Below are 25,925 nucleotides of genomic sequence, written 5' to 3' on the forward strand. Positions count from 1 at the left end.
TAGTGTCATGCAGTGGCGTAGCGCAAAATGCAATTCATATGTTCATTCACTAGTTTAAAGTCAGCCCATATAAATAGTTTGCAACCACATACCTTAAAAAGTGTATTAAATCAAACTAATCTTTATCAGTGTATTGCTTTCCAGCATTCTTCGAAACATCTTCTTTTGTGTTTAACAGACTGTCATTAAAGATTGGAATCACTTAAGAGTTCGTAATCAGTAAGTAAATGCTCATTTTTGGGTGGAATGTCCCTGTAAATATCAGGCGTGTTGGGTTTTAGATGGTCTGGATCACAAAGAGTTAAATTATGGAGGACTCAACAAACCAAAACTAGCCATCTTACATTAACTTAGCAACTGCTCAGTGTTTCCTCAGTAACCCTAAACAGGGAAATGCTGTCATCTCTATTGAACACTGCAATGTCACTGCCTGACCTTGGGATTTTTAACCAAAACGATGATTGAATCCCTCATGATCAGATCAGGTAAGATGAACATGGCACATGGCAAAACCTGAAGTGTTCAACACTGACATTCAGCACAGCACCATCACATAAACAAGCGGTGTGTTTCAGCCAAATCAACGGTTTAAAGGGGCAGTTCACTCCAAAATTCACTATTTACTCTCTCGAGAGAGAGAGTTTATGTCTTTTGTTGAGCACTAAAGAGGATATTTAAAAGCTGAAACCATCGAGTAACAGTAGTATGACAAATGATACTATGAAAGTCGATGGTAGCCCTTTCAGCATTCTTCAAACTATCTTCTTCAGTGTCTAAAGAGAAGAAACTCATGTTTGAAACTAAAGGATAACGTAAATGATGACAGAATATTCACTATAATGTGGACTATCCCTTTAATATGTAGTTCAAGTCGATCAAGCGCATAATGCGATGCTAATATATATATATATATATATATATATATATATATATATATATAAAACAACACATATAGAAATCTATATCAACACATATCCGTTCTGCAAGTTGCGGTAATGAGCCGTGAATAACTCCAGATGAGACTTTGCCATCTTCAAAGATGCGTGACTGCCATTCATCCCTTTTAATCAGCTTATCAATATCTAGAGGACACTAGCGACTCAAGCTTTTAACCCTGAATGAAATTAGCCGTCGGTTTGTGTGGAAATGACACGTAATAAAGCAGGAAAGGAAAGCGGTACGTACCAGCGGTTCGGTGTCCACATCATTACCATCATCATCATCATCTCTTGGCGCAGAAAGCCGACGCTGCCGTGAATTAGCGAAGCGGTAGCCGAAGAGGAAGCTGTTTATCCGGCTATCCCAGCGCTTAGTCCCGCGGACAGTCGGTTATTTTGGAGGAGGATGTCGAGGTGAGGTGAATTAAGTGCAGAAAGTGAGGGGAAAGTGCTGTGTGTGGCTGGAATTGGAGGCAGTTTAGACGGATGCTGCGGTAACGATGGCTGGAGGTCTGCGGTAAAAACTGGACTGGATCTCATCCTGAAACCGCAAACGCTAGAGGCACGCAAAACAAGGAGCCGGAGCACTGCTGGATGGGATACAGCTGCGGGCGAGAATGTTTTATATTAGTTAATAATTTACCCATTAAATTGTATTTTATTACCATCTACTTATATCCCAACCATCACAGTAATGTGAAAACAGCAATTATACCAAATGTTATTAATATAATTTATTAAATTACCCATTAAATTGTATTGTATTAATGTCTACCCCTACCCTAAATCCTCACAATAATGTAAAAACAGCAATTATACCAAGTATTAATCATATTATTTGTTAAATTACCTATTAAATTGTATTTTATTAAGATCTACCCATACTCCAAACCTTACAGTAATGTAAAAACAGCAATTATACCAAGTATTATTCATATTATTTATTACCCAATAAATTGTATCTTATTGACGTTTTGCAGCTGGAAGGTTCATTCCACTGTGGCGAACCCTGATGTATTAAAGGGACCAAGCCGAATGAAACTGAATGAGAAACAACAGCTTATTTTAATACAACCTACAGTGCAGGACGATGAGATATCGGTCAAATAAATTTGTGCTAAAAAAGCTCAAATAAATTTTTAACCCAATACAACAAGAATACGATTTTGTATTTAAACAAAAGACAACAACAACAACAACAACAAAATACTGATCATTTATTAATGGGTTGGACTTTTCAAAATAATAAATAGTAAAAATAAATATAGAATATTTCCCAGAGATGCGTTGTGTCTGGAAGGGCATCCGCTGCGCAAAAACTTGCTGGATAAGTTGACGGTTCATTCCGCTGTGGCAACCCCGAATTAATAAAAGGACTAAGCCGACAAGAAAATGAATGAATGTAATATAGAATAATAATAGGTGGCACGATGGCTCAGTTGTTAGAACTGTCACCTCACAGCAGGAAGGTTACTGGTTCGAGTCCCGGCTAGGTCAGTTGGCATTTTGGTGTGGAGTTTGGTGTGGGTTTCCTCCCGGTGCTCTGGTTTCCCCCACAGTCCAAACACATGTGCTATAGTGGAATTGATTAACTAAATTGGCCGTAATGTATGAGTGTTTGTGTGAATGAGTGTGTATGTGCGTTTCCTAGTATAATAGCTGGAATAGTTGGTGATTCATTCCACTGTGGCAACCTCTGAAATAGAGACTACTCAAAAGGAAAATGAAAGAATGAATAATTATAATAAAAATACTATAAAAGTCAAAGAATAAATGACAGAATTGAGATTTTTGGGTGAACTGTCCCTTTAAATACACCATCTCCACCTGCTGGACAGTGACTTGCCTCACATCAAGTCTTTACATTCTTCATCTCCACCTCTACAATTACTTAAACGGTTCATTTTCATGATCATAGTCTCATTTAATGAACATTTCATTTCCTCTGCCACATCACATTTCATATTAACTTTCAATTCACATATAGACTGCTTTCTAATTCATCCACATATTATAGTTCAGTATAAATCTCTACACACATTTATACCACAGCTCTGTTGGATGCTTGATTCTGATTGGCTGATGATCATTTTAAGGGGTTTGGTTATTGTTGTATAAACATACAGCTATAGTAGGTTTTGAGCGCATTACAGCTTTATTTAACTATGCTGAATGATTAGAGTTGTTTCACAGCTACAACAGTCAGATCCCATCAGAACACAACAGAAGGCTTTGGAAGAGATGTGGAAGAAATAAGTGCTACACACAGGAGCCTTTTGAGGACAAAAACAACATCTGAACAGTGTTTTTAGCTGTGGAGACCAGAGGAGAAGCAGAATAATAGACTCTAATCTGTTGAATTATAAGAAAAATGAATGAACACCCACCTCAGATAACTAACCAGAGTCATTTATACCTTCTGTATACTCTATAGGAGTTTACCAGAAACTATCAGTAAGAAAGAAAAAACACTATTTCACACAGTTTCAATTGTCAAACTCTTTTTATTTGGTCATTTTATACACATCAGACACAAATATAAAGACCACTAGAGAGCTCAGACTTTAGCTTTGCTAACTGTGAGAGATTCTTAAAAAAAAATATGACAAGGTACATGCTCGACCCAATGTCAGTCCAAACCTGTATGGCAAGCAAAAATACACAAATAAAGTCAATGTTGTTTTGGACCCCACTGATGTTTATTGTGTGGAGAAAAAACTACTTAGAAAAAAATAAATAAATAAATAAAATAAATAAAAAAGAGAAAAAGAGATTAAGATTTAAAAAAGAAAACAAAAATATAAAATCACAAACGAAAGAAAATAAACAGAAAATAGAAAAAATAAAAACACAAAGCCAGAAAAAAGATAATATAAACAAAAGAAAAAAATAGGAGAAATAAAAAAGAAAAAAAAAGAAAATATAAAAAGAAAAAAAAACAATAAAAAGAACAAAAAATAGAAGAAAATTTAAACAAATAAAAAACAAGAAAAAAATTGAAAAAAGAAAACGAGAAAGAAAAAAAGAAAATATAAAGAAACAAAAAAAGAGAAAAAAAATACAAAAAAGAAAAAAAAGAATGAAAAAAACGAAGAAAAAACAACAAAACTAAGAAACAAACAGAACACAAGAGGAAAAAACAAACACAAAATAAAAAATAAATAAGTAAAAAAAATTAATAAAAATCACAAGAAACCAGAAGAATATAAAAATGAAAAGAAAAAGAACAAAAAAATTAAAAAGAGAACTTTAAAAAAGACAAAAATATATCAAAAGAAAGACAAAAAAAAACTAAGAAAAAGAGAAAAATCATAAGAAACCAGAAAAACGAATATAAACAAAGAAAAAGAGAAAATAAGAGAAAAAAATTGAAAAAAACTAAAGAAACAAAAATGCAAAAAACAAGAAGAAAGAATAAACAAAAAATAAGGAAAAAGAAAAAAAAGGAAAATCACAAGAAAAAAAGAAAAATTAAATCTAAGAAAATAGAGGAAAAAAGAGAAAAAAAAGAGAAAAAAAAGAAACAACAGCAAGAAACAAAACAACTAAAGAAAGAGGCAAAAAACTAAAAGAAGAAAGAAAGAAAGAAAGAAAAGGCATACAGGTTTAGCACTATATGTTTTGGTGAAGTCTCCGTAAAAATGTCTCCAACACTGGTAGTTGACTAACAGTAAACATAAAACTAAAGGAAAGCAGAAAGTTTTCCTTATTCATTAAAGAACTGAAATGGCAATACGGCAGTCAGCGTCCGTCGTGTCACCGTAAAAACTCGTCCTGTCATGTCGAGGTCATGCGTCAATGTCACTTAAACCTCTGCAAGAACAAACACATCAGACTGTTACACATGTCCAGCAGTTCATCACACAACTCTTTTAAACTGTATGTATATGTGTGTATAAAATTGCATGTTAAAATCATGCAATGTTGATTTTTGTTCTTGTTTTGTTTTATTTAGTGTTTGTGTCCTTACCTTCTTAAATGCAGTTTACATTTTTTTTATTTTATTTAAAAAAACAAAAGTGTAGGACATTGACCATAGTTATGATTATGAGGAGAAACTCCAGACTGTAAGAAGTCATTAAAGTCAACTAATCGCTTTAAAAACAGCAGGTTTCCTCACTTTATTAAGTTAAGTCAACTAATCGCTTTAAAAGCAACAGGTTTACTCACTTTATTAAGTAAAGTCAACTAATCGCTTTAAAAACAGCAGGTTTCCTCACTTTATTAAGTTAAGTCAACTAATCGCTTTAAAAGCAACAGGTTTACTCACTTTATTAAGTAAAGTCAACTAATCGCTTTAAAAGCAACAGGTTTCCTCACTTTATTAAGTAAAGTCAACTAATCGCTGTAAAAGCAACAGGTTTACTCACTTTATTAAGTAAAGTCAACTAATCGCTTTAAAAGCAACAGGTTTACTCACTTTATTAAGTAAAGTCAACTAATCGCTTTAAAAGCAACAGGTTTACTCACTTTATTAAGTAAAGTCAACTAATCGCTTTAAAAGCAACAGGTTTACTCACTTTATTAAAGTCAACTAATCGTTTTAAAAGCAACAGGTTTACTGTCTTTTTAAGTAAAGCAATTATTTGAGTATGTTGGTTGCATACAAATGCAATATACACACAAAAAAACATGATTCATGAAAATGAGTAAACCCCCCCCACCCCCCAAAAATGATATGAAATGAAAACCTGTCTATTTCTCCGGTTAAACAGTCAGTTCTGTCATGATGTCTAAAGTCAGCAGGTTGAAGTCCAGGTTGTCCTGGTTTGTTCTCGTATTAAAGGTGCTGTGTGTAAGATGACCATTTCAAAAACACAGATACCATAATATGATTGCAGATATTTAAGAAACATGCTAAGTGAATATATTTGTTTATCAGAAAAATAATGCTTAAGTCAGATATTCTGCTTTGAGGATGTGCGTTCTGAGTCAGAATGTCCGTCTTTGTTTTGGCCTCTATAACCAGCCCCCTGCCAGTTAATCCAATTATATTTCAGCACCTCAGGTTGCCTTGGAGGAAAATGGTATATTTAACTTCAGTCGTGAATGCTGCTTCAATGTATGCGGACGCAGCCAAAAACCTGAACTCTGGAAAACAGTAGCAGCCTATGAAATGAGATGCAGATTCAGACTTATAAAAATACAGTGTTTTTTGTTTAAGTAGCAAATAATACAAATATTCCACACATAATTATTATCTGAGCAGCTTACAGCTAAAAGCTCGATCATCCGCGATGCTCAATCCTACACACTGCACCTTTAACAGTAGAAGTTAAAGCGCATGCAGATTCACGCATCTCTGAATAACCTCACAGGTTCTTACCTACAGAGTGCACTTACCTGTGTGTGTCATAAGGTCAGAGGTCAGTAAGTTCTCTGGCGCTTGTGTGACTCTTCTTTGGGTGGGTCGGCCAGCATCACCTTCATCTTGACCCCGTTAACCACTTTACCGTGCATGGTATCTATGGCATCGTGTGCACTTCTGCGGTCGGCATACTTTATATACCCCACATTCCGGCCTGGGACCAAGTACACCTCAATCAGGGACCCGAAACGACTGCACGGAGAGAAGAAATGCGTTCAATATCCACAAAACAATGCAGTTTAAGTCAGAATTATTGCCACATTGTGGGTCTTGTGATGTGCAACTCATTTATCCACAAATGTTTTCTGCAATATTCCAGCTATGCAAATAAATCTAATTTGCATCTTTGGATATAAAGAAGACTAATTATAAGATATATTCACTCAGGCTCGGTATGCTACAGTGTTCCAGCCATCCGAGGCAGTGTGTTCAATCATGAAGACAAGCACATACCAGAAGACGTCCTCCAGCACTTCCACCGGCAGAGGCGAGGGGTTGAAGATGACAAACAGCCTCTCCTTCACCACACTGTCAAGCGCAAGCAGCTTCTTCGGAGCAGGGAGATTCGCGTCTGTCTGCAAGCGTGCCTTCTGGGGCACAGGGGGAGCTGTGTAGCCCTACAGGAGCACAGCACATTCAACAACATGAGTTAAAGTGCCGCTTTTTACAAGACGTCTCTGATGTCTGTAGAGCGAGTGTGTGTGTGTGTGTGTACGTGTTTTTGTGACATATCATGACTAGGGTTGTAACGGTATGAATTTTTTACGGTATGATAATCGTCTAAAACAATACCACGGTTTGACGGTTTCGCGGTATACGGTATTAAATAGTAATTCTCATAGCAAAGACCCCGAAAAGAATAAGAACACGTTTTCTGACTGAACAAAGGTTTTTCTATGGGGGAAAAATGCATTTATTTACTGACAATGTATTTGCCCAAAAGGTCTGGGAATGAACTAAACAGAAAAAAGTGTTACAAAATAATAGAACAGTGAAGCAAATTTGACTTTTTCCAAATAATATATTTTCAGTTACTATAAACAACATCACTTACAATGAACAAATAAAAAAAATAAGAAAATAATAAATAATGTGTCAAAGTCCAAATAAACATGGTGCAAATCCTCAGTAAAAAATAGATATAAATATTTACTATACTATAAATAGTTACATAACGAAACTAGATTCAATATGGAACATCCTTAGGTTTTATGTGCCAGCATGGATATGGTTGTCTGTGGATATGGATTTGGATGTGGTTGTCTGCAATGGAGACAAACAGCTGCATCTTCATTTGCGTCTTTTGAAAACAGCAAGAGCAGCAGTTCGTCTTTGCTGTGTCACTGTTTTGTCATGTTTCTGTGCTGCTGTGCATGCAAAAGTACTTAGTATGAGAATTATTTCATGCAAAACTTTTTTTTTTTTGCGTTTTATTTAGCCGCGCATAAATGTACAGCCTATCTCTCATTCTGTGTTGTTCAAAAAGCTCATTGTTGGGCCACAAACAAAAGCGAAACCTATGCTTATTGGTTGGGATATAGTGAGTTTGAACCAATCTGGCCATGGAGGAGGGACAATGCATCAATGTATCATGTCTGGTTTGTCCAGAGACACAGTGACGAGCGTTTCTTTGTCAAATCAGCGTTGTCAAATTTTGATGACGTAACCGCACTGATTCCGGAGCCTCTGAAAGTCCGCGAATGTTATGTGATACATCACTGGAAAGCTGAGATTCTCTTCTTTATGCCAATCTTTGAATTGTATGAATGGGATCAGCGGATCAAAAGTTATTAAACATTTAAGAGCAATACTTATTTTTAGCCGCGGGCGGCTGTCTCGGTCTTTAAGGGTTAAAACCGTTGATATGCAATTGTTCATGGTATGATAATCGTGCACGTTCAAATCGTGGTAGACCGTCATACCGGTATATTGTTACAACCCTAATCAGGACACAAATCTGCATAATGACATGGGTATGACACAGGTATTACAAAAAGGAGGTGAACAATGAGTACATTGGTGACGTCCTCATTTCTCTAAGACTGATATCTCTACTCATCATTCTCTCTTCATTTAGCCATCTATATGCCTATTACTCATCCGTTTTGCGAATGTTTCGGCATGGATCAGAGCATGATTGTGGGTTTCACACATGCCCAAAGAAACCGAGCTAAAGGGGCAAACTCAAGTGGTTCCAAAACAAATGTTTACACTACCTGACAAAAGTCTTGCCAACTATCCATGTTGTATGAACAGCAAATAATAACTGGACTTCTAGTTGATCATTTGGTATCAGATGTGGCTTATATGAAAGGTAAAGGCCTCTAGATTTTGCTTATTTGAGCACAATTAAAATCTGATCATGCCTTGATTATTAATGATTTGATGAGGACAGTAACGTCTGACTCTGCTTAGACTAAAGTGTCATCACTGAACAGAAATAATGTCCAGTATAGAATATAAAGTCCTGCTGCAGTGGAGACAGAATGAATATTGTGTCTGACTCCATCATGAGCTTGGAGGACTGCATCCATACATCTCTGCACTGACTCAAACCACTGATTAATAAAGTCATCTGCAATGAAGAAGAAAGCCTTCTTGCAGGACTCCCAGAGCTCATCAGGATCCTCTGGATTCATTTTCAACGCCTCCTCCTTCATCTTAGCCCAGACATGCTCAATAATGTTCATTTCTGGTGACTGGGCTGGCCAATCCTGGAGCATCTTGACCTTCTTTGCTTTCAGGAGCTTTGATGTGGAGGCTGAAGTCTGAGAAGGAGCGCTATCCAGCTGGAGAATTGTCCCTCTCCTGTGGTTTGTAATGTAATGGGCAGCACAAATGTCTTGATACCTCAGGCTGTTGATGTTGATCATCCACTCTGCAGATCTCCCACACACCCCCATACTGAATGTAAACCCAAACCATGACTTCTCCTTCACCAAACTTGACTGATTTCTGTGAGAATCTTGGTCCATGCTGGTTCCAGTAGGTCTTCTGCAGTATTGGTGATGATTGGGATGCAGATCAACAGATGATCCAGCAGAGAAATCCTCCTTCTGACACTTTTACACACGATCAACTAGAAGTCAAGTGATTATTTGTTGCTCTTACAACTGAGATCCATTATAAGACTTTTGTCAGGAGATGTAGGTGTGAAAGCACCTAAAAAAAAAAAGGCTGATGCTGCAATGCATATAATGAAAACACAGAGCACACATTACCCACCGCACTAGTCTTCATTAGCTGTGAACCAGAAGGGCCGTTCCACACCATAGACATCATCTGAGCCGCCACGAGCTGCATTGCCATCTTCCCCACAGGACTGAACACACACGCACACGCAATAAATAAATATATATATATATATATATATATATATATATATATATATATATATATATATATATATATATATATATATATATATATATATATATATATATATACACTGCTGATGTAAAGCAGACTCTAACAGAATAACAGTTCAAACCAAATGACAGTCTGTTCAAAACATCAAGCAAAAGCATCAACCAGATAACATACAGTCTTGTAGATTTTTCAGTTTTGACAGTTTATTACCAATAACCTATTATGCAACAAAATAAACTACACTTAGGCAACTATTTATCTAAAAAAACAACTAAATTAAAGTAGATCTGTAATCTGTAGAATTAAAAATTCCATGTATGCCTTGCCAAAAGTACTTTATGGTAATTTATTTATAGCAAAACATAGTAACTTTAAACTCCACTATATTAAAAGCATTTGATGTAATTCTATAGCTGCAATAGTAACAAGACAACTATAGTAAAATAAACAAAGTACTTATTGTTCTACAGCTACATTAAATATAATACAATAAACAACAGTTTATTGTGGTAAAAACTAAAGTATACCACAGTATTTTCATCATTACACTCTGTACACTTTGGCATTCATGAACCAAGAGTTGTGAATACTAGAATATATACAGAATATTTTCTACAGTATGGTTTATGAACACTATAGTTTTAACAATAAACTACTGTAGTATATTTAATGTGGGTTTAAACACAGATGATTGTAAAGTGACTGTACCTCGTTCTGTCCTCTCCATCATCCACAAAAGATACAGAGAGTCGGTTTCCAGGAGGATACTCGAACCCGTTCAGCTTCTCTTTAGCATACACCGCAGAGCCCAGGTTACTATACCGAACCACCACCTGACCTGCAGAACAAAACACACACACGTAAATAATGAGGCAGCTTAAACAACGAATTGAGCAAATTCAGTTATAACTTAATATAATATACACCCGTTTCTCCAGGAGGTGATTATTTTGTCCTTTAAAAGAGTTAAGAGTTTCTTTTGATCTCATTTCATCATGTTATTTTATAATGTTAATAATAATAATTTTATATTATTGTATAATTAATTATTCATTCATTAAATCATTTTATTTTCGGTTTAGTCCCTTTATAATAATAACAGCAATAATAATTATAATAATAATAATAATTACGATTAATAATAATAATCATCATAATTATTATTAGTGTTTTTATTGTTATCGTTTTGTCAGTTTTTCTTTGAATTGAATTTCTATTTGTTTAAATGTAAATATATATCTTAATAAAACTTTACATATTCGAATTTATTTATTATTTTAATAATAAATGTATTAAAATTTATTATATAATACATTTATTTATTATTATTTGATAATTATAATAATTAGACTGCTTATTATTTTATTTCATGTACTTATGTTCAAAAGCACTTTGTTTTATGGTGATGTACTTGAGGTGTAACTATTTACGTAATCCTGGAGTAAAATTAATTAAATGTATTAACTACAGTATATGGCGATTAGAATGTGAATTAAGGTTTGTTACATGTAATTACTATAGTGTTAACATCACTTTAAATTAAAAAGTGCTACCTTATGCTCTTTATTATTATTATTATTTACAATTTTTCAGGCAAGTTATACTCAACAATTTGGATGGAAACTGAGCCAGTGTTATATAATCATTCAGAAACCACTTGTATGTTAGTCAAGAAATATTTCCTATTAGTGTCAGTGTTTTTAAATAATGAGGAAACCGATCAATGTTTTTTCAGGATTACTTTTACAACCCTCAACAATGAGAGAGAATGACTCGCGCATGCAATCAAAACTGCACAAGTGAAAAAGCCTGAACAGCGCCTGTCATTAGTCAATGATTAATAACCGCTCAGACGCTGATTGAGTTTAACCCTTCCTTAGAGAAGCCTACAGAGCAAACATATTTTCACATAGGGTTGTGGCCTTTGAGTTACAGCATATATACTCTGAATTAATATATGATAGCAGAGAATGTGCATTGTGTACGTTCATTCATTCATCTGGCCATAAAAACAGCCTTTCAATCGAGGCAATACAGAGACCGTGTTTCCATCCACAGATTTATAAGCAAAACGTTAGAATAAATCAATGTTTACATCCAATGAGAAACAAAAGAGAACAAGATGGTGACGTCCTGATAAACTGGCTCCAAATATTGCTCAGAGAAGTGGAGTTTGATGCGTCGGGATTTGCCACTTGAATGCAGTGGCTTTTGGAGGCGTGAGATGAAAGCGCAGACAGATGCTCAAGACAGTTCTTGAGGGAATAATCATCAAATACTAATGCTGTGATGACGGACTGACGGAGGGCTGAGGCCTTTTACAATCAGCAGAACAACTCAGACTGACAATGGGTGTGTTTCAGTGGGACGCTGACGTCACTAGCTATGCTTCAATCCAACTACTGTTATGCATATTTTTAATATGCGCATTAATGGAAACACCAAGATGTTCTTCAATTTTGAAAATGCACACAACAGAGTACGATAAATACAGTGGCGTAGCGCAAAATGCGGAGGCCCCCCTGCAAGGATCACCTACAGGGCCCCCAAATGAAGATTTTTTTAATTATGAAAATTATAATTTTACATCACTTTTCTACATTGATGGATCAGTGACCGCACGGGCATTCCTGACAAAAAGCTTGTGTTTGTGTGTACAGAAACGTACTATTCACCCTCCCTGTTAAACTTGATCTAATCCGTGCACACAGCTCCTCTCCTGCTTTCACTGCTCATACTGACGGAGAGAGCGATTCGTTTGTGAATAAATCTCCGTTATGAACGGCTCGTTCACTCGCCGACAATAATGCAAGTTTCTGGCAGCGCAGCATCTCGTTGTCATATTTCTTTTGCATTGTTTGCTGATTTTATTCAACAGAACTAGCATAAGCCGAGTGTTTAGTGCGAGTTGGATCTGCTTTGCTTATGATGAATGCAGTAAGTGACTGTATTATCATCAATAACGCTAACTAGCCTCTGTTTAGCACAAATTTCAGAACATACAAAAACATAAAAAACTTCATATTAGCTATGAAATGTTCTGCCTTTGTGCTTTGTTTTCTTTGTTTGCTCGTTACTACACTCGTAGACAGCGCTAAAGTCCCGGATCTTCACGTAATAACACTGTCTTGACTAGCGCGGTTGAATGACATTTGTCCTGGGAGCACTGTACCAATGTGGCGGCGCTATTGACGCATGCTCAGGGTCCCTATGCGATATCTAGTGTATATATCTATGTCACAAATTGAAAAGCAGGGAAATGAGGCGGGGTGGAGCGACAACGCGGGAATCCTTCACAAACTGAGGAGCGATCACAAACCGAAAGTGGCGAGAGCGTCAAAGTAGCCAAAAGTCATTCATTTTCTAACGAGAACCGGCAGCGAGAAACAGCGGCGCGTCTTCATTGGCTATGACGCGGTTCGGCGGCAACCAATCAGAATGAAGTAGTGCATCTTGAGAGGAATTCAGAGAACACTTTGGTTCCGACCACAGTTGTTCCCAAGAGTTTGATTATTGCGGTTCCTGGATTTTCAACCATTGAAAATCGTGACGACGTGGGGCCCCCTAATCACGCGGGCCCCTCCGCTACGCCACTGGATAAATATTGTTTAATAAAACATAATTTCAATAACCTACGATGTAAACATTTAGTGAATGTAAGGTCCACCCAGCTGGCGTATTCATTTAGTCATTTCCAGTGCATTCATCAGCCTTTCCAGAGCAAAAATGTTTGTTTTAGTACAAGTTAACTCATATCTGACTCAGATTTTAATATGAAGTGGTTTAGAATATAAATAGATTTATCTATCAGGGCTCGCCACAGCAGTATGAACCGCCAACTATTCCAGCATATGTTTTACGCAGGAGATGCCCTTCCAGCCGCCACCCAGCACTGGGAAGATCTGAGCTTTATCTGACTCCAATAATAAAACATTAGGAAGATTATTTCTATATGATTCAGATGAGTGTTTGAACCTTCTGTCGTTACTCGTAACTATTACATTTGTTCATTGGGGTGCTCAGAGGAATCGTCTCGGCTGCTAGCATTCCTTACAGTCACACTCTCGTCAGTCTTGATAAATAAACAGAAGTAATTGACTATTTTGATCTATCTATCGAACTAATCTTTAGATGACCACTTCTATGCTTGCTCATTCTCAAGGACTCTCGATTAGTCCCCTTAGATGTGCACCTTCAGGGTAAAGGTAATATTATTTCTAATCAGATGTCTCCAGCCATCCGGAACAGTCTTAAGCATCTGTCTGCACTCCCAAAGAGCATCTCAAGTTTCCAAAAGCCACCACATTTAATGCGTTCACTGCGTTTCGTCTTCTAAGGCGCAACTCATTTATTAGAGATGAAAAAAATGACAGTGGTGAATCCCAACAGTGCATCAAACTACACTTCTCTGTCTTATATCTGGACAGTTTATCAGGAAGTGATGATTTTTATTCTCTTTCATTTCTCACTGGATGGAAACGCTGCTTTATTCACAAATGTTTCATGCCATATTCTAATTTTGCACATGAATCTTTGGATGGAAACACAGCTACTGTAGCGCATCATGTTGTGAAGACGCTGTGCTCTGTGCTGTTTTTATGCAATAATACTGCAGCTAAAAGCGAAACCAAAGATGGCTCAACATTCCTTTACATGCAACTGAAGCGTAACTCATTGGAAGGGACAAAAGAAAAAGTGAAAGTGCGCCCACTTACATGTACACACCCCATTTAAATATGACTGGAATTCACTAAAACACACACATTTAACAATCAAGTCAGAGGTTCATAATGCATTTGTGAATAACTAGAAGAGTTTACAGAAAGGTCCATGCTGTGCTTTCTTTTAAGAACATTTCATGAATGGGAACGCATATGTATGTAAATATAGTTGTGTTGTGTGTTCAGAGATGCTCTTCTGCAGAGCTCGGTTGTAACGAGTGCTTATTTGAGTTACTGTTGCCTTTCTATCAGCTGGAACCAGTCTGGCCATTCTCCTCTGACCTCTGGTATCAACAAGGCATTTGCGCTCACAGAACTGCCGCTCACTGGATATTTCGTTTCGTTCCTGGAATGGAGTTTCGAACCATTCTCTGTACTTCCTACAGATGTTTGTGCGTGAAAATCCCAGTAGATCAGCAGTTTCTGAAATACTCATAGCAGCCCGTCTGGCAGCAACAACCATGCCACATTCAAACTCACTTAAATCCCCTTTCTTCCCCATTCTGATGCTCACTTTGTACAGCAGCAGATCGTCTTGACCATGTCTACACGCCTAAATGCATTGAGTTGCTGCCATGTGATTGGCTGACTGGAAATTTGCGTTAACAAGCAGTTGGACAAGCGTACCTAATAAAGTGGCCGGCAAGTATTTATTCAGTTATTATTATTAGTTTTATTCAGCTATTAATTTTAGTAATATTATTAGCTAATATGCAAGCATTAACATAGTTTATGTACAATACATTTTATTAAGTACTATTTTCTGTCTTTTAGTAGGCCAATTACATGACAGACTTACTTTGGTTACCAAACAAGTGGATTTTATTGGATTTGCATTGTAAATGTTGAATAAAAGTTAGTATTTTTTCCTTATTTCATGGGTTAAGTGTAGCTACTAGGGATGTAACGGTATCAGAATTTCACGGTACGGTAATACCTCGGTATGAATGTCACGGTACGGTATTTATTGAATCATTTACAGGAAAAACAAAACTAATGAAAATACCTCAAAAAAGTGCCAAAAGTGTCAATGACATACAAATTAGCCATCTATCTGTAAGCTTTAAAACAGGAACTTCAATTTTTTAATTTTTAATAACAAAAAATTATTGAACCATGCAAAAAAAAGTTTCAATTTAGTAGTGTTGAAAACTCATCACATTCAACATTTAATCACTCACTCACTTAGATAGAGATGGGTTTAAAGGAAAATCATCATATAAATAAAATCTGGTAAAAGCTGGTATCTCTGGGTATTTACAATGTCCCCTGCAACAGAAAAAAACCCTCTCATTTGGGACTCAGGTTTCTGGGACAGAGATATGACTTGGCCCAGGTTGACAGCAGTGGGTGACGTTGTGCATTGTCTTTCCCCCACTTGAGAGGACAAGCCATGAGTGAGATAGAGGTCTCTTTGCGGTACAAGTCAATGTCTGCATCAATCTGAACAGTGTGCTGTGTTTCTGCAGTCCCCATGACTGTTATTAGTCGTATTCCCCAACTTGCAGGCATGTGCACATATAGGGCTCAACCTGTGCAGTGCACATGCCCTTTTTAGTCTTGGATAAAAAGTGCCCTTCCAAAATGATCAAAAGTGCCCCCGCGACGCGACACATCCTCCGTCCCGCCCTTCAGTAGGTGTGCGACAACACCGCTATTCAGTATGCGCGCGGCGACAACACCCCCAGAGAAACCGAAATGCTCCCACACATCCGATTTAAAACCCGCTTTAGGTTCGATCATTTCCAGCTCTTTTTCATCCCCGCTACTAGCAACACACTCACACAATTTCCGCATTACTGGATCTGTAGTGACAACAGACCGCAAAGGATGATGGCCGCGCCTGGGCTGATGGGAATTGTAGTTTCCGCTACCTCCCGTTCGCTTCATTCGCCTGAGCAAACTTTCTCAGAAGACCTATAGTTTTACCGAGTCATGCGACTACGGTAATATTGAAAAAAATTGCTATTGCTGTATGACGGTATTTACAATACAGTTACATCCTTAGTAGCTACTATACTCTCAAAACCATTTCCACAGATTTTGTATGAAGTTCTGCACAGAAATAGCAAAAAATGTCTGCAGATTTTGTCTGGTCATGAGTGTCTAAGCAGGGGAGCCCAATCCTGTTCCTGGAGATCTGCATTCCTGCAAAGTTCAGCTCCAACCCCGATCAAACACCGCTAAAACAGCCAAGTAGGATCTGAAGGAGCAGGTGCGTTTAACTAAGGTTAGAGCTGAAATCTGCAGGAAGGTAGATCTTCGTAACAGTATTGGGCATCCCTGGTCTAAAGTTTATAAGTCTGATATTTACACCTCATTTCAAATAAAAAACCTAAATCGATGTGTGTACCAAGCATACAAACTGCAGAAAATGCTAGTATTTAGAAGCTTTTGCTGACGGCAGAAAGCCAGATTTCTGGTTTTTCAAGTTTGAGCATTCAGTCACTCCACTGCTCTTTTGTAATTAACATGCGTTTTCATGGTATTCAGGCTCAACTGATGGCGTCACTCTTTATCCCTTTTGTCTTTTTCTCTGCCGGTACGTGGGTGTAAATATTGTTACCTGTACCCTGACAACTTGTTGACCCTCTGCATGTAAACAAAGCTAAATAAAGCAAAGATGGGTTTGTTTTCCCTCTTTTTACAGCAAACTATTCTCACTGATGTCAAAGGACTCGCATCAAAAACTCTGAATCAACTTCGCTTTGCTCTCTCTTTTGTCTCGTATAAAAGCAAAAAAAAGCAGGAGACTCGCACAGAATTGACACGCAACATGTAAATGCTCCCAAATTGCACTATGAAAGGCAACTTACACCAACATAAGAGGGTTTGGCGATGTTGACCAATTTGGCATCGTACGATGTCTAATGTGAAACATCGCAATGACGCTGGTCGTTGTAAAATATCAATTAATTCATAACGAACTAATTAATTGTAGCCTACCTTGTTTTCACTACCTGACCCACATGGTCTTTGCTTTACTCATAACCAAACCATGAATAAATAAACCTAGACACAAATGACCACCTGTCAATCACTTTTTTTTGCGGGACTCTATAGGCAGTGATCGGTGTCGGTATAATGGCTTTCCCCACAGCTAGTGGAGACGACGAGAGTTCGGTTAGAGTGCACGGTAATTTGTATTGTGTTTGATGATAACTTCCTTATTTCATTATTATTATTATGAGGAAATAATAACAAGATGCAAGGGTTTTATCATTTTGGTCGCATATGCGTCCAAAATTTTATCTACGTGACCTTAAAATATATTTGGAAGCATTTGGGCATCAAAATTTTCACTGCAAAATCCTCACCGCATGCGCGGATTCAAGTGACATTTATGCAGAATGCACCAAAAAATGCCAAAGGCAGCACTCAGGAACAGATAAACAGCTGTTATGTGAACTTGCTGAAGTGAAAAAAGCCTGCAATGCTTGCTCCGCCTTCTTTGTCCTCTTCTTATTGGTTTACTGCTCTAGAACTGAACGTGAATGATTGGTTAATATCAGCTGTCAATCACTCCGTCAATGCCTTCTGTCTTCAGTTGACAGGAGCGACAACCGCGAAAATGTGAAGCGCTGAAGATGAGAGAATGACAATAACACTGACAGATTTACCTAAAGTTACTGATAATGACACATCTCATCAGTGATCATGTGCTGAATGTTAATCCACCATCTACACTTTTCCAAGAGTGGTGAAAGACTTCCAGTGGCTTCAAGTCCGCTATGAAAATGACTAAAGCATTCACTGTAAAGTCTGTGGGACGGGGTTTACAGGTAACAGCGTTTGCCACTGAATCTACACATGTTAAACGTGAGAGGTGCTGTGTAGTCGATGCTGTCAGCCATGCAAGCGGCAGCTATAGGTAACATTTAACACAGCTCATGAAAAGACCACTATTGCTATTAAGATGACATGCAAATAATAAATTATATATCAATATAAATGTGGGCGGGGCGATGGATCACGATGCCGCCTCAGCATCGTGAAGTTTGTCAGCCATCGGCGATGGCAATGAGAAGGGGGTGGGGCATATCAGTTACAATAGAGCATTTGATTGGTCAGAAGATTTGATGAGAAACTGAAGTACGAGGTGATTTATGTCAAGTTTATATCTTCTAAGTGTAATTTTTGTCATCGTTTTGGAGCTCATTAGCTTATAGATATCCCTAAGACTAACATACTGATTAAAAAAAATACCTTTAAGTGACTTGTTAAGCGGGTGATGCAGTGGCGCAGTAGGTAGTGCTGTCGCCTCACAGCAAGAAGGTCGCAGGTTCGAGCCTCGGCTTGGTCAGTTGGCGTTTGTGTGTGGAGTTTGCATGTTCTCCCTGCACTCGTGTGGGTTTCCTCCGGGTGCTCCGGTTTCCCCCACAGTCCAAACACATGCTGTAAAGCTGAACTGGGTAGGATAAATTGTTCATGGTGTATGAGTGTGAATAAGTGTGTGCCCAGAGATGGGTTGCGGCTGGAAGGGCATCCGCTGTGTAAAAACGAGCTGGGTAAGTTGGCGGTTCATTCCGCTGTGGTTACTCCGGATTAATAAAGGGACTAAGCCGAAAATAAAATAAATGAATGAGTGACTTGTTAAGCATGTCAATATTTAGCATTTCCTCCTCACCACAGTGACAGCTTTTGCTTTTTTTCCTTGAGTGTAGACAAAGGACTGCAGTGTTATTCACCTTTGCTGAAGCCGTATTGATCTCTCTGTATCTCGCAGTAGTCCAGGCCCGGGATGAGGTCAAACAGGCTGTAGATCTGCTCCTGTGAGACGGACACCCGCGAGGACACCATCAGGCAGCGGGTGATGATGTCAGAGCTATAGGACTCTGCTGCGCTGTAGCTGCTGGACTCCTGAGCTGCAGGAAAACACCAGATGAGGACAATAAACCTTCAGACAACCAAACGCTGTGCAGCATTCATCTTCAGACAAAAACACAAGGCAAAAAAAATGACAGTTCGGTCATGCTTCACTCATTTTAATGCATTGGTTCTCAAACTTTTTTCATTAAGTACCACCTCAGAAAAAAATAGTCTCTCCAAGTACCACCAATATGAGCAGTATTAAAATACAGTAGCGTAGTAGGCCCAGTAAAGCAGCTACAACTCTGCACAGTTAAAAAAAGACGTGGCAGATTACCTCAGAAATATAGGCTATATGTCATATATGGCATATTATATACATCATTTTTGATAAATTTTGAAATATATATATAGCATGCACATGACATTTCATTCGTCCGCGTACCACTAGTGGTACACATACCACAGTTTGAGAACCACTGTTTTAATGTAATGTAGGGCTGCACGATTAATCGTATTATGATCACGATAACGATATTTTTGGCCCACGATCAATAATTAAATATCGAAGTGATTTTACAGCATAAAGACCAAGCCGTTATTTTAATAGGAGGATGTTTACGGATTGTACCGCATCACAAGCATGAGGTGACTGCGTCTAGATTGCAAGTGTTTTTAATCGAGGAATGCAGAGCTTTGCGTTTTTCTATGCTTTACTAACACCACTAAACCAGACAACATTTGTTTTATAAGCGAACCAAATATTCGTGGAGATTGAGCAGTTTTTTCTGACACGTTTGCCAGTTTTGATGACAGAAGACACTGTATGCAATTGTTTTGATGTAAAAACAAAAGTCATTGTGGCCCTGTTCACGCAGGTATTCAGGTTCATTTTCATCAATCTGATACAGTTTTTATTATTTACAGGAAAAAAAATGCAATTAAAAGTTTCAGATCAATTAATTTTTCTATCTATGCATGAATGAAATAGATAACTAATTTCCACTATTTCCGATTAGACCATGCACTTTAGTCTCTTTTACCGTTTTATTAAGTATATATGCTTTTTTAAATAACATTTGTTTGACAAATATTTTAGCGCATCGCCACATTTGAGGATAAATTCGCATCTAAGTGCTGAAAAATTGGAGTCAAACATGAGTTAAATTTAAACTAATTCAACATTGTGAGCTGGATAGACTAAACACACATTGAACTTTCATCCACCAGTAGACACCGCTGTTGGACTAAGTATAAGAAGCGTACACTATTATTATTAGTGAATGAGACCCATTGACCTCCATATTATTTCTGGATGGAGGTCAATGGCTGCTCGTTTCCAACATTCTTCAAAATATCTTGTAAATGTAAATGAAGCTTCCATTTTTGGGTGAGCAGTGCCCTAACTGTGCAGATGATGCATACCAAATGCGTATGAGCTGGAGCCTAGTTCACTGGTGGAGTGCTCCGTCGTCCTGGGGTTGCTGAAATAGTCGTTGTCTGCTGAGGAATTCTTGGTTCTGGGCTCTGCTATAATAGCTCTGAAAGCTGATGAGGAGGACGGATTAGAAGCACATCTAAATACAACAGGCAGTGGTGAAGCATGGAGAATGAGACTCTTACTCTTATCACAGTTTTCAACGGCTTTGGCAGCTTGTGATGGTTTGTGGAATCTGACGTATCCCAGACCTTTGCTGTCACCAGTGGTCTTATTTCGTATAATGATAGCGTACTCTATATCTCCATACACCTGGAGAGAGAGAGAGAGAAAGAGAATATGTCAATAAATATATAAGCATCATTCCTTCTCATTTTGGGAACAATTTTAACCCCTTTTCCATGTGCACATGATTATAGTCACCACATAATCTGTGCTACTTTGACAAAACTGACAGTCTCAGCTCTGTGACCCAATCCTAGAGCCAGATTCATAAATAGGAGTCTCCCAAACAAAACTTTAAAAAATAGGTCCGTCAAAATGATAAATAGTTAAAATATAATAATAATAATAATAATAATAATAATAATAATAAGCAATGTTCCACCTTTTTATTTAGGGTGCTTTTTGTAAAATGAGAGCATTTGTGCAAAAAAGCTGACTCTAAAAAAACACTTCCTAATTACGAGTCTCTCAAACAAAACCTAAATAAATGTGTTTGTCAAAATAATAAAAATAAAATAATTAATTTAATAAACAATAATAAGTAATCTTCTGCTTTATTTAGGGAGCTTTTGTAAATTGAGAGCATTTTTAAGCAATTTAATTAATGTATGTGCATGCAACTTTTAAATTTAGTTCAGTCATTTGTACAAAAAAAAAAAAAAAAAAAAAAAAAAAAGTACTCTAATGGTGCGTTCACATCAAGCGGCAACCTCCCGCTCTCCCTCAGGAAGCCAATATGGAAGTAACTAAAACTGCAATCCATCTGAAATTCCGCTAGTCCTGGCCGCTCCTGCTCCAAAACAGAGCAAATTTCAATTGAGCGCACTGTTAGAATGGCCAACTCTACAGCAGATAAAAGGTGTTTACAGCCTGCTACAAAAAAAGATTTTGGTTAATACAGCTAATATTACCCTTCATGACAACTGTGAGGGGGTGAATTTTTTTATAACTCATCCGTTTCCTTTATATTAAGTTTGCATAATTAAGGGCGTGGCCACTTGAGTGACAGCTAGATCTCGTTGGTCGCCGTCACGTCACCTCAGCTGAATCCTGCAGATTAGCCACTGATCTCGGCATATTTATCGTATTTTTGTGTTGTTTTGTGTAGCTTTACACAGTCAACTGCCTTTTGGACTTGTTTCCTACAATTATTAGATGGCATGGCATGCTGAGTGCACTTAATTGTGCACACAAACCATTCACGTGGCCTCCGTTTCCCATGTGAGTAAAGTTATATACTTATATACCATCTCTATACATGTATTTGTTTTATTTAATCGTTTATATTTATATTTAGAGCTGTAATGCACTCCAGAATCTGTCAGATTGATTAGCTGTAGGCTCTAGATCAGTCATCTGAAGCGTTGTCATACAGTGTTATGCTGGATTTCATCAATAGTCTCACATTAACTAACACAGACTATATCTGAAGTGTTTGGAAGTAATTCATGTTTTCCTCCTGTTGAAAAACGTCATAAGAACAATGTTTAGAGGCTCAATATATTACAGCAGTGTTTTTAAAAGTCTAAACACTTTATTGATATAGTGTACAACCAAGCACAAGTGGTCAGAACACAAGCGAGTCGCAGGTGATGAAGTATTAAGCGTTCTCCCAAAGTAAAGTGTGTCTGAGCCAGGTCCAAGCTAAACTCTCCGCTCACTCTCCGCCTCTTTGCCCTTGTTTGGTATCCCGCCGTGGGTGTGATGACGCGCGAACAAAATGGTGACGGTTGGCCACGCCTACTTGTGGCTTCTTTTGCTCTCTTTAGAAACCTATGGGTGACGTCACGAACACTACGTCCATATATTTTACAGTCTATGGTTCACACCAGACATGGATGAAGCATCGAGCACGATAATTAGTCTAGTTAATGTTTAGATGTCTATTAGACATCTTTGAATTACATAAAATGCTGGCTTGTTTTTATACAGGTTAAACACCCCGCCATACCTTAAATGTTTCTTTTAAATCATCCTCAGTGAATGTTTTCGGGATCATCACAAATATTCTTGTGAGCTCCTCATCCTCCACATCTCGATGGCTTCCAGAAGACCTGGACTGAGCGATGAACACCTAAACCAAAACAGCACAGGCTCACATCAGGAACAAGCAAAACTATCTGCCAGTGGTGCAAGTAAAATACTCAAAGTAAGAATGTTTAGTAGTACTTTACATGAAGATTGTATTAGTTAATGCATTCACTAAAATGAACAAACAATGAACAAGTATTTCTTTGTTAATGTTATTTAATCATAATAAAAGTTTCATTTTAGTTTATGTTTAACTCAGTGTCTTAACAAGCATGAATTTGGATTTTAATAACACATTAGTAAATGTTGAATGATAATTAATAAAGGCTGAACAAGTATTACTACTGAACGATATTGAAAAAAAAAGCAGATTTTGTCTTTCTGAGATCCATATTGTGAGTTTGATTTCATCAGATGACTTTAAAGGCTCAAATTTAGAAATAACTTATTATTTTAGAGTCATTGGGATGATTCTGTAGGGAAGAGCATCTGCATACACTATAATAAACTAATCACAAGCATTGATAAATGAGCATGCTATTTTTCCCCCCATAACCTGGTAACAACCAGTACCGTTAAGCGACCACAACATCAAATTACAAATGAAAATGTCTGATTTTAACATCTTGGAAGCAGACATTTACACAGGAACAACACAACAAACTAAATAAATTGATGTTTTGCACAATTTGCTGTCAGTTTGGCAAGTCAGACAGCCTTTGTTAAATAATTTTGAACTGCAATAAAATACCTGCACATTTTCCAATACTGCTCTGTTTGTTTGCATAACACTTTGAATTTTGCATAATGCATATATTTATTACCATTTAAAAAAAAAATATTCTAGATTTACTGACATTATTTTTGACACATTATTAAAATATGCGACTAAAAATAGCTATTAACTTCTGTCTTTTTTTTTTTGGTAGGACCAGTGAAAATTTTGCCAGGGCAAGTAAACATTGGCCTGATCAGACCAGAAGAAAAAAAATCCTTTGTGTTGAATCCCTGTTCATATATAAAACCAACTTTACCTCAATCTTTACTTGTTCCAAACCTTTGTGAATCCTTTTATTAAACACAAATGTTATTTGAAGAATAAAAATCTGTAACCATTGACTTAGTATAGCATAGTATTAGTATTTCCTACAATGCATGTCAATGGTTACAGGTTTTCAGCTATAAATAAATATCTTCTTTAGTGTTCAACAGAATTAAAAAAACACACAATTAAAGATATAAAACCACTTGAGAGAGTAAATAGTGAGCAACTTACATTTGCAAATGTGTGGTGAACTATTCCTTTAACTATAACTAAATGTTAACAAAGTCACCAAAAATACTATAATAATAAATGTATTGTTTATTGTTCGCATTAGTATGTTTAACACATTGGGGTAAAGTTGGTGTTATATTCGCACATTTGGAATTCACCTTCCAAAAATAATTACAGAAAAGCATTCTCTGCAAATCCTTAATAGTGAAATCATATTAGCAGCCAATGACTACCAAAGTACAACATTGTTCACAGCCAATTAAACAGTGCTAATGTTGTTTTCAAGTCAAACTTTCATGCGATTTTAGACCCAATAAAGCTAAAAATTAACCATTGACTTACATAGTATTTGTTTTTCCTACAATGCATGTCAATGGTTACAGGTTTTCAGCTATAATCAAAATATCTTCTTTAGTGTTCAACAGATGTAACATTAAAAAAAAACTCAACAGAATACATCAAACCCATAATTAAAAGGTATAAAACCACTTAAGAGAGTAAAAAGTGGGTAACTTAACATTGCAATTTGTGGTGAACTATCCCTTTAACTAACGTTAACTAAACTTTAACAAAGGCACCAAAAATACTATAATAACAAATGTATTGTTCATTGCTTGCATTAGTATGTTACATATATTAACTAATACCACCTTACTGTAAAGTGTTAGCAATATTTGTGCATATGTTTAAAGTACTTTTATAGGTTTGGTTCCCTCGGCCAGGCATCTGCCGTGCATCTCCTCCATAGCGGTGCAGGCTTGAGAGGATTTGGCGAATTTAATGAACGCCACTCCTTTGGACTCTTTGGTCTGCTTGTCTTTTACCACCCATATATCCTGGATTTCGCCAAAAGAGGCGAAGCTTTCTCGGATGGTGTCCTCAGTGATGGATTTACTGGTGACCAGAAACAGCCGACTGTTCGGAGGCTCGTCCAGATACGAAGACGGTCGGTTAGAGTCGTCCATAGTAAAGGTTAAAAGATCAGAATTATTATCTTAACGTGATAACCCAGCGAACACCGCTTTAAAATACTGACGTTTGGCGAAATTGCTCTAAAAACCAAATGACAGTGAATTTTCAGTAAACTGTGAGCGCGGACACGTTTGAAATAATAACGTTCCTCTATCTCGACCATATATATATCTCACAGAGCACGTGACGACAAAGCAAGCGCAGATACACATTTCATAATAAAAGACTCCCTTTGTTTGTCTTTTTTTCTCCGTCAGCTAGTTAAATTCAGTTTCTAATACCTCTTGTTCTTGTGGCATTGTATTAATATAGTATTATCTAAATAATAATAATAATAATAACAATAAAATAATAAAATAACGTAGTTTATTATGTGTCACTCTAATGTATTAATATTATTTTAATTTAATAAGTTTACTAAAAATTTATTAATGAGTCTACTTTTATCTTAACAAACACATGTAGAACTTGAATGATCAATGCATAATATTTTATTTTATATAAATATATGATTTATTTTTTTATAAATATGATTTTTTTCAAGTTGAAAAGATTAGTTAAATAAGAGACTCGTCGACATTAATAATAATAATAATAATAATAATAATATAAATAAAATATATATTCTCTTCTTCATTTGATAGCATTTACTAAAATAATGAAATATAAATAATTATAACATGTTTAAGCTATTCTGTTAATTTTTTAAGCTATTCTGTTAATATTTTTTTAACAGAAAAAAATATTTCTACTACTTTTTATGTTATAAAACAATTAA

At 36.7% G+C, this 25,925-nt stretch overlaps 2 protein-coding genes across 9 annotated transcripts in view; both read right to left on the minus strand.

The window, feature by feature from the left end:
* osbpl6 (oxysterol binding protein-like 6) overlaps positions 1-1,440 on the minus strand; it is a 70,339-nt gene extending 68,899 nt beyond the window's left edge. For 4 of the 7 annotated variants that reach the window (NM_001442307.1, NM_001442308.1, NM_001127405.2 and 1 more), the window contains exon 1: positions 1,186-1,429. The gene's annotated coding sequence lies outside the window, so the exon portion shown is untranslated. Of the gene's footprint in view, positions 1-1,185 lie in introns of all 7 variants that reach the window. The other 3 variants (XM_087265753.1, XM_087265751.1, XM_087265752.1) reach the window with 1 other exon arrangement.
* A 1,982-nt stretch (positions 1,441-3,422) lies between these two features.
* Positions 3,423-25,321, minus strand: rbm45 (RNA binding motif protein 45). Of its 2 annotated transcripts, XM_087266940.1 has the most exons (10): positions 24,871-25,321; positions 22,820-22,942; positions 20,829-20,955; positions 20,631-20,753; positions 19,085-19,261; positions 10,384-10,513; positions 9,532-9,628; positions 6,760-6,923; positions 6,282-6,498; positions 3,423-4,751 (listed from the first exon to the last, which is right to left on the minus strand). In XM_087266940.1, the coding sequence occupies exons 1-9, from the start codon at positions 25,138-25,140 to the stop codon at positions 6,306-6,308; spliced, it is 1,404 nt and encodes a 467-aa protein (XP_087123066.1). In that variant the 5' UTR covers positions 25,141-25,321; the 3' UTR covers positions 3,423-4,751; positions 6,282-6,305. The 2 variants fall into 2 exon arrangements, with proteins under 2 accessions (XP_087123066.1, NP_001120874.1); NM_001127402.1 differs by lacking the exon at positions 3,423-4,751 and having other exon boundaries at positions 6,215-6,498; positions 24,871-25,298.
* Between the last annotated feature and the right edge of the window lie 604 nt (positions 25,322-25,925).

This window comes from Danio rerio, chromosome 9 (genome assembly GCF_052040795.2).
Source record: "Danio rerio strain M-AB ecotype USA chromosome 9, GRCz13ab, whole genome shotgun sequence".
Lineage (NCBI taxonomy): Eukaryota > Metazoa > Chordata > Actinopteri > Cypriniformes > Danionidae > Danio > Danio rerio.

Excerpts from the sequence above, each read along its gene's own strand:
- rbm45 (XM_087266940.1), bottom strand. The coding sequence starts at position 25,140 with ATGGACGACTCTAACCGACCGTCTTCGTATCTGGACGAGCCTCCGAAC. Across the intron at positions 19,262-20,630 it reads CTCCAGCTCATACGCATTTG|CTCAGGAGTCCAGCAGCTAC; the intron begins GTATGCATCATC and ends GTTTTCCTGCAG. Across the intron at positions 6,924-9,531 it reads AGCTAATGAAGACTAGTGCG|GGCTACACAGCTCCCCCTGT; the intron begins GTGGGTAATGTG and ends GTGCTCCTGTAG.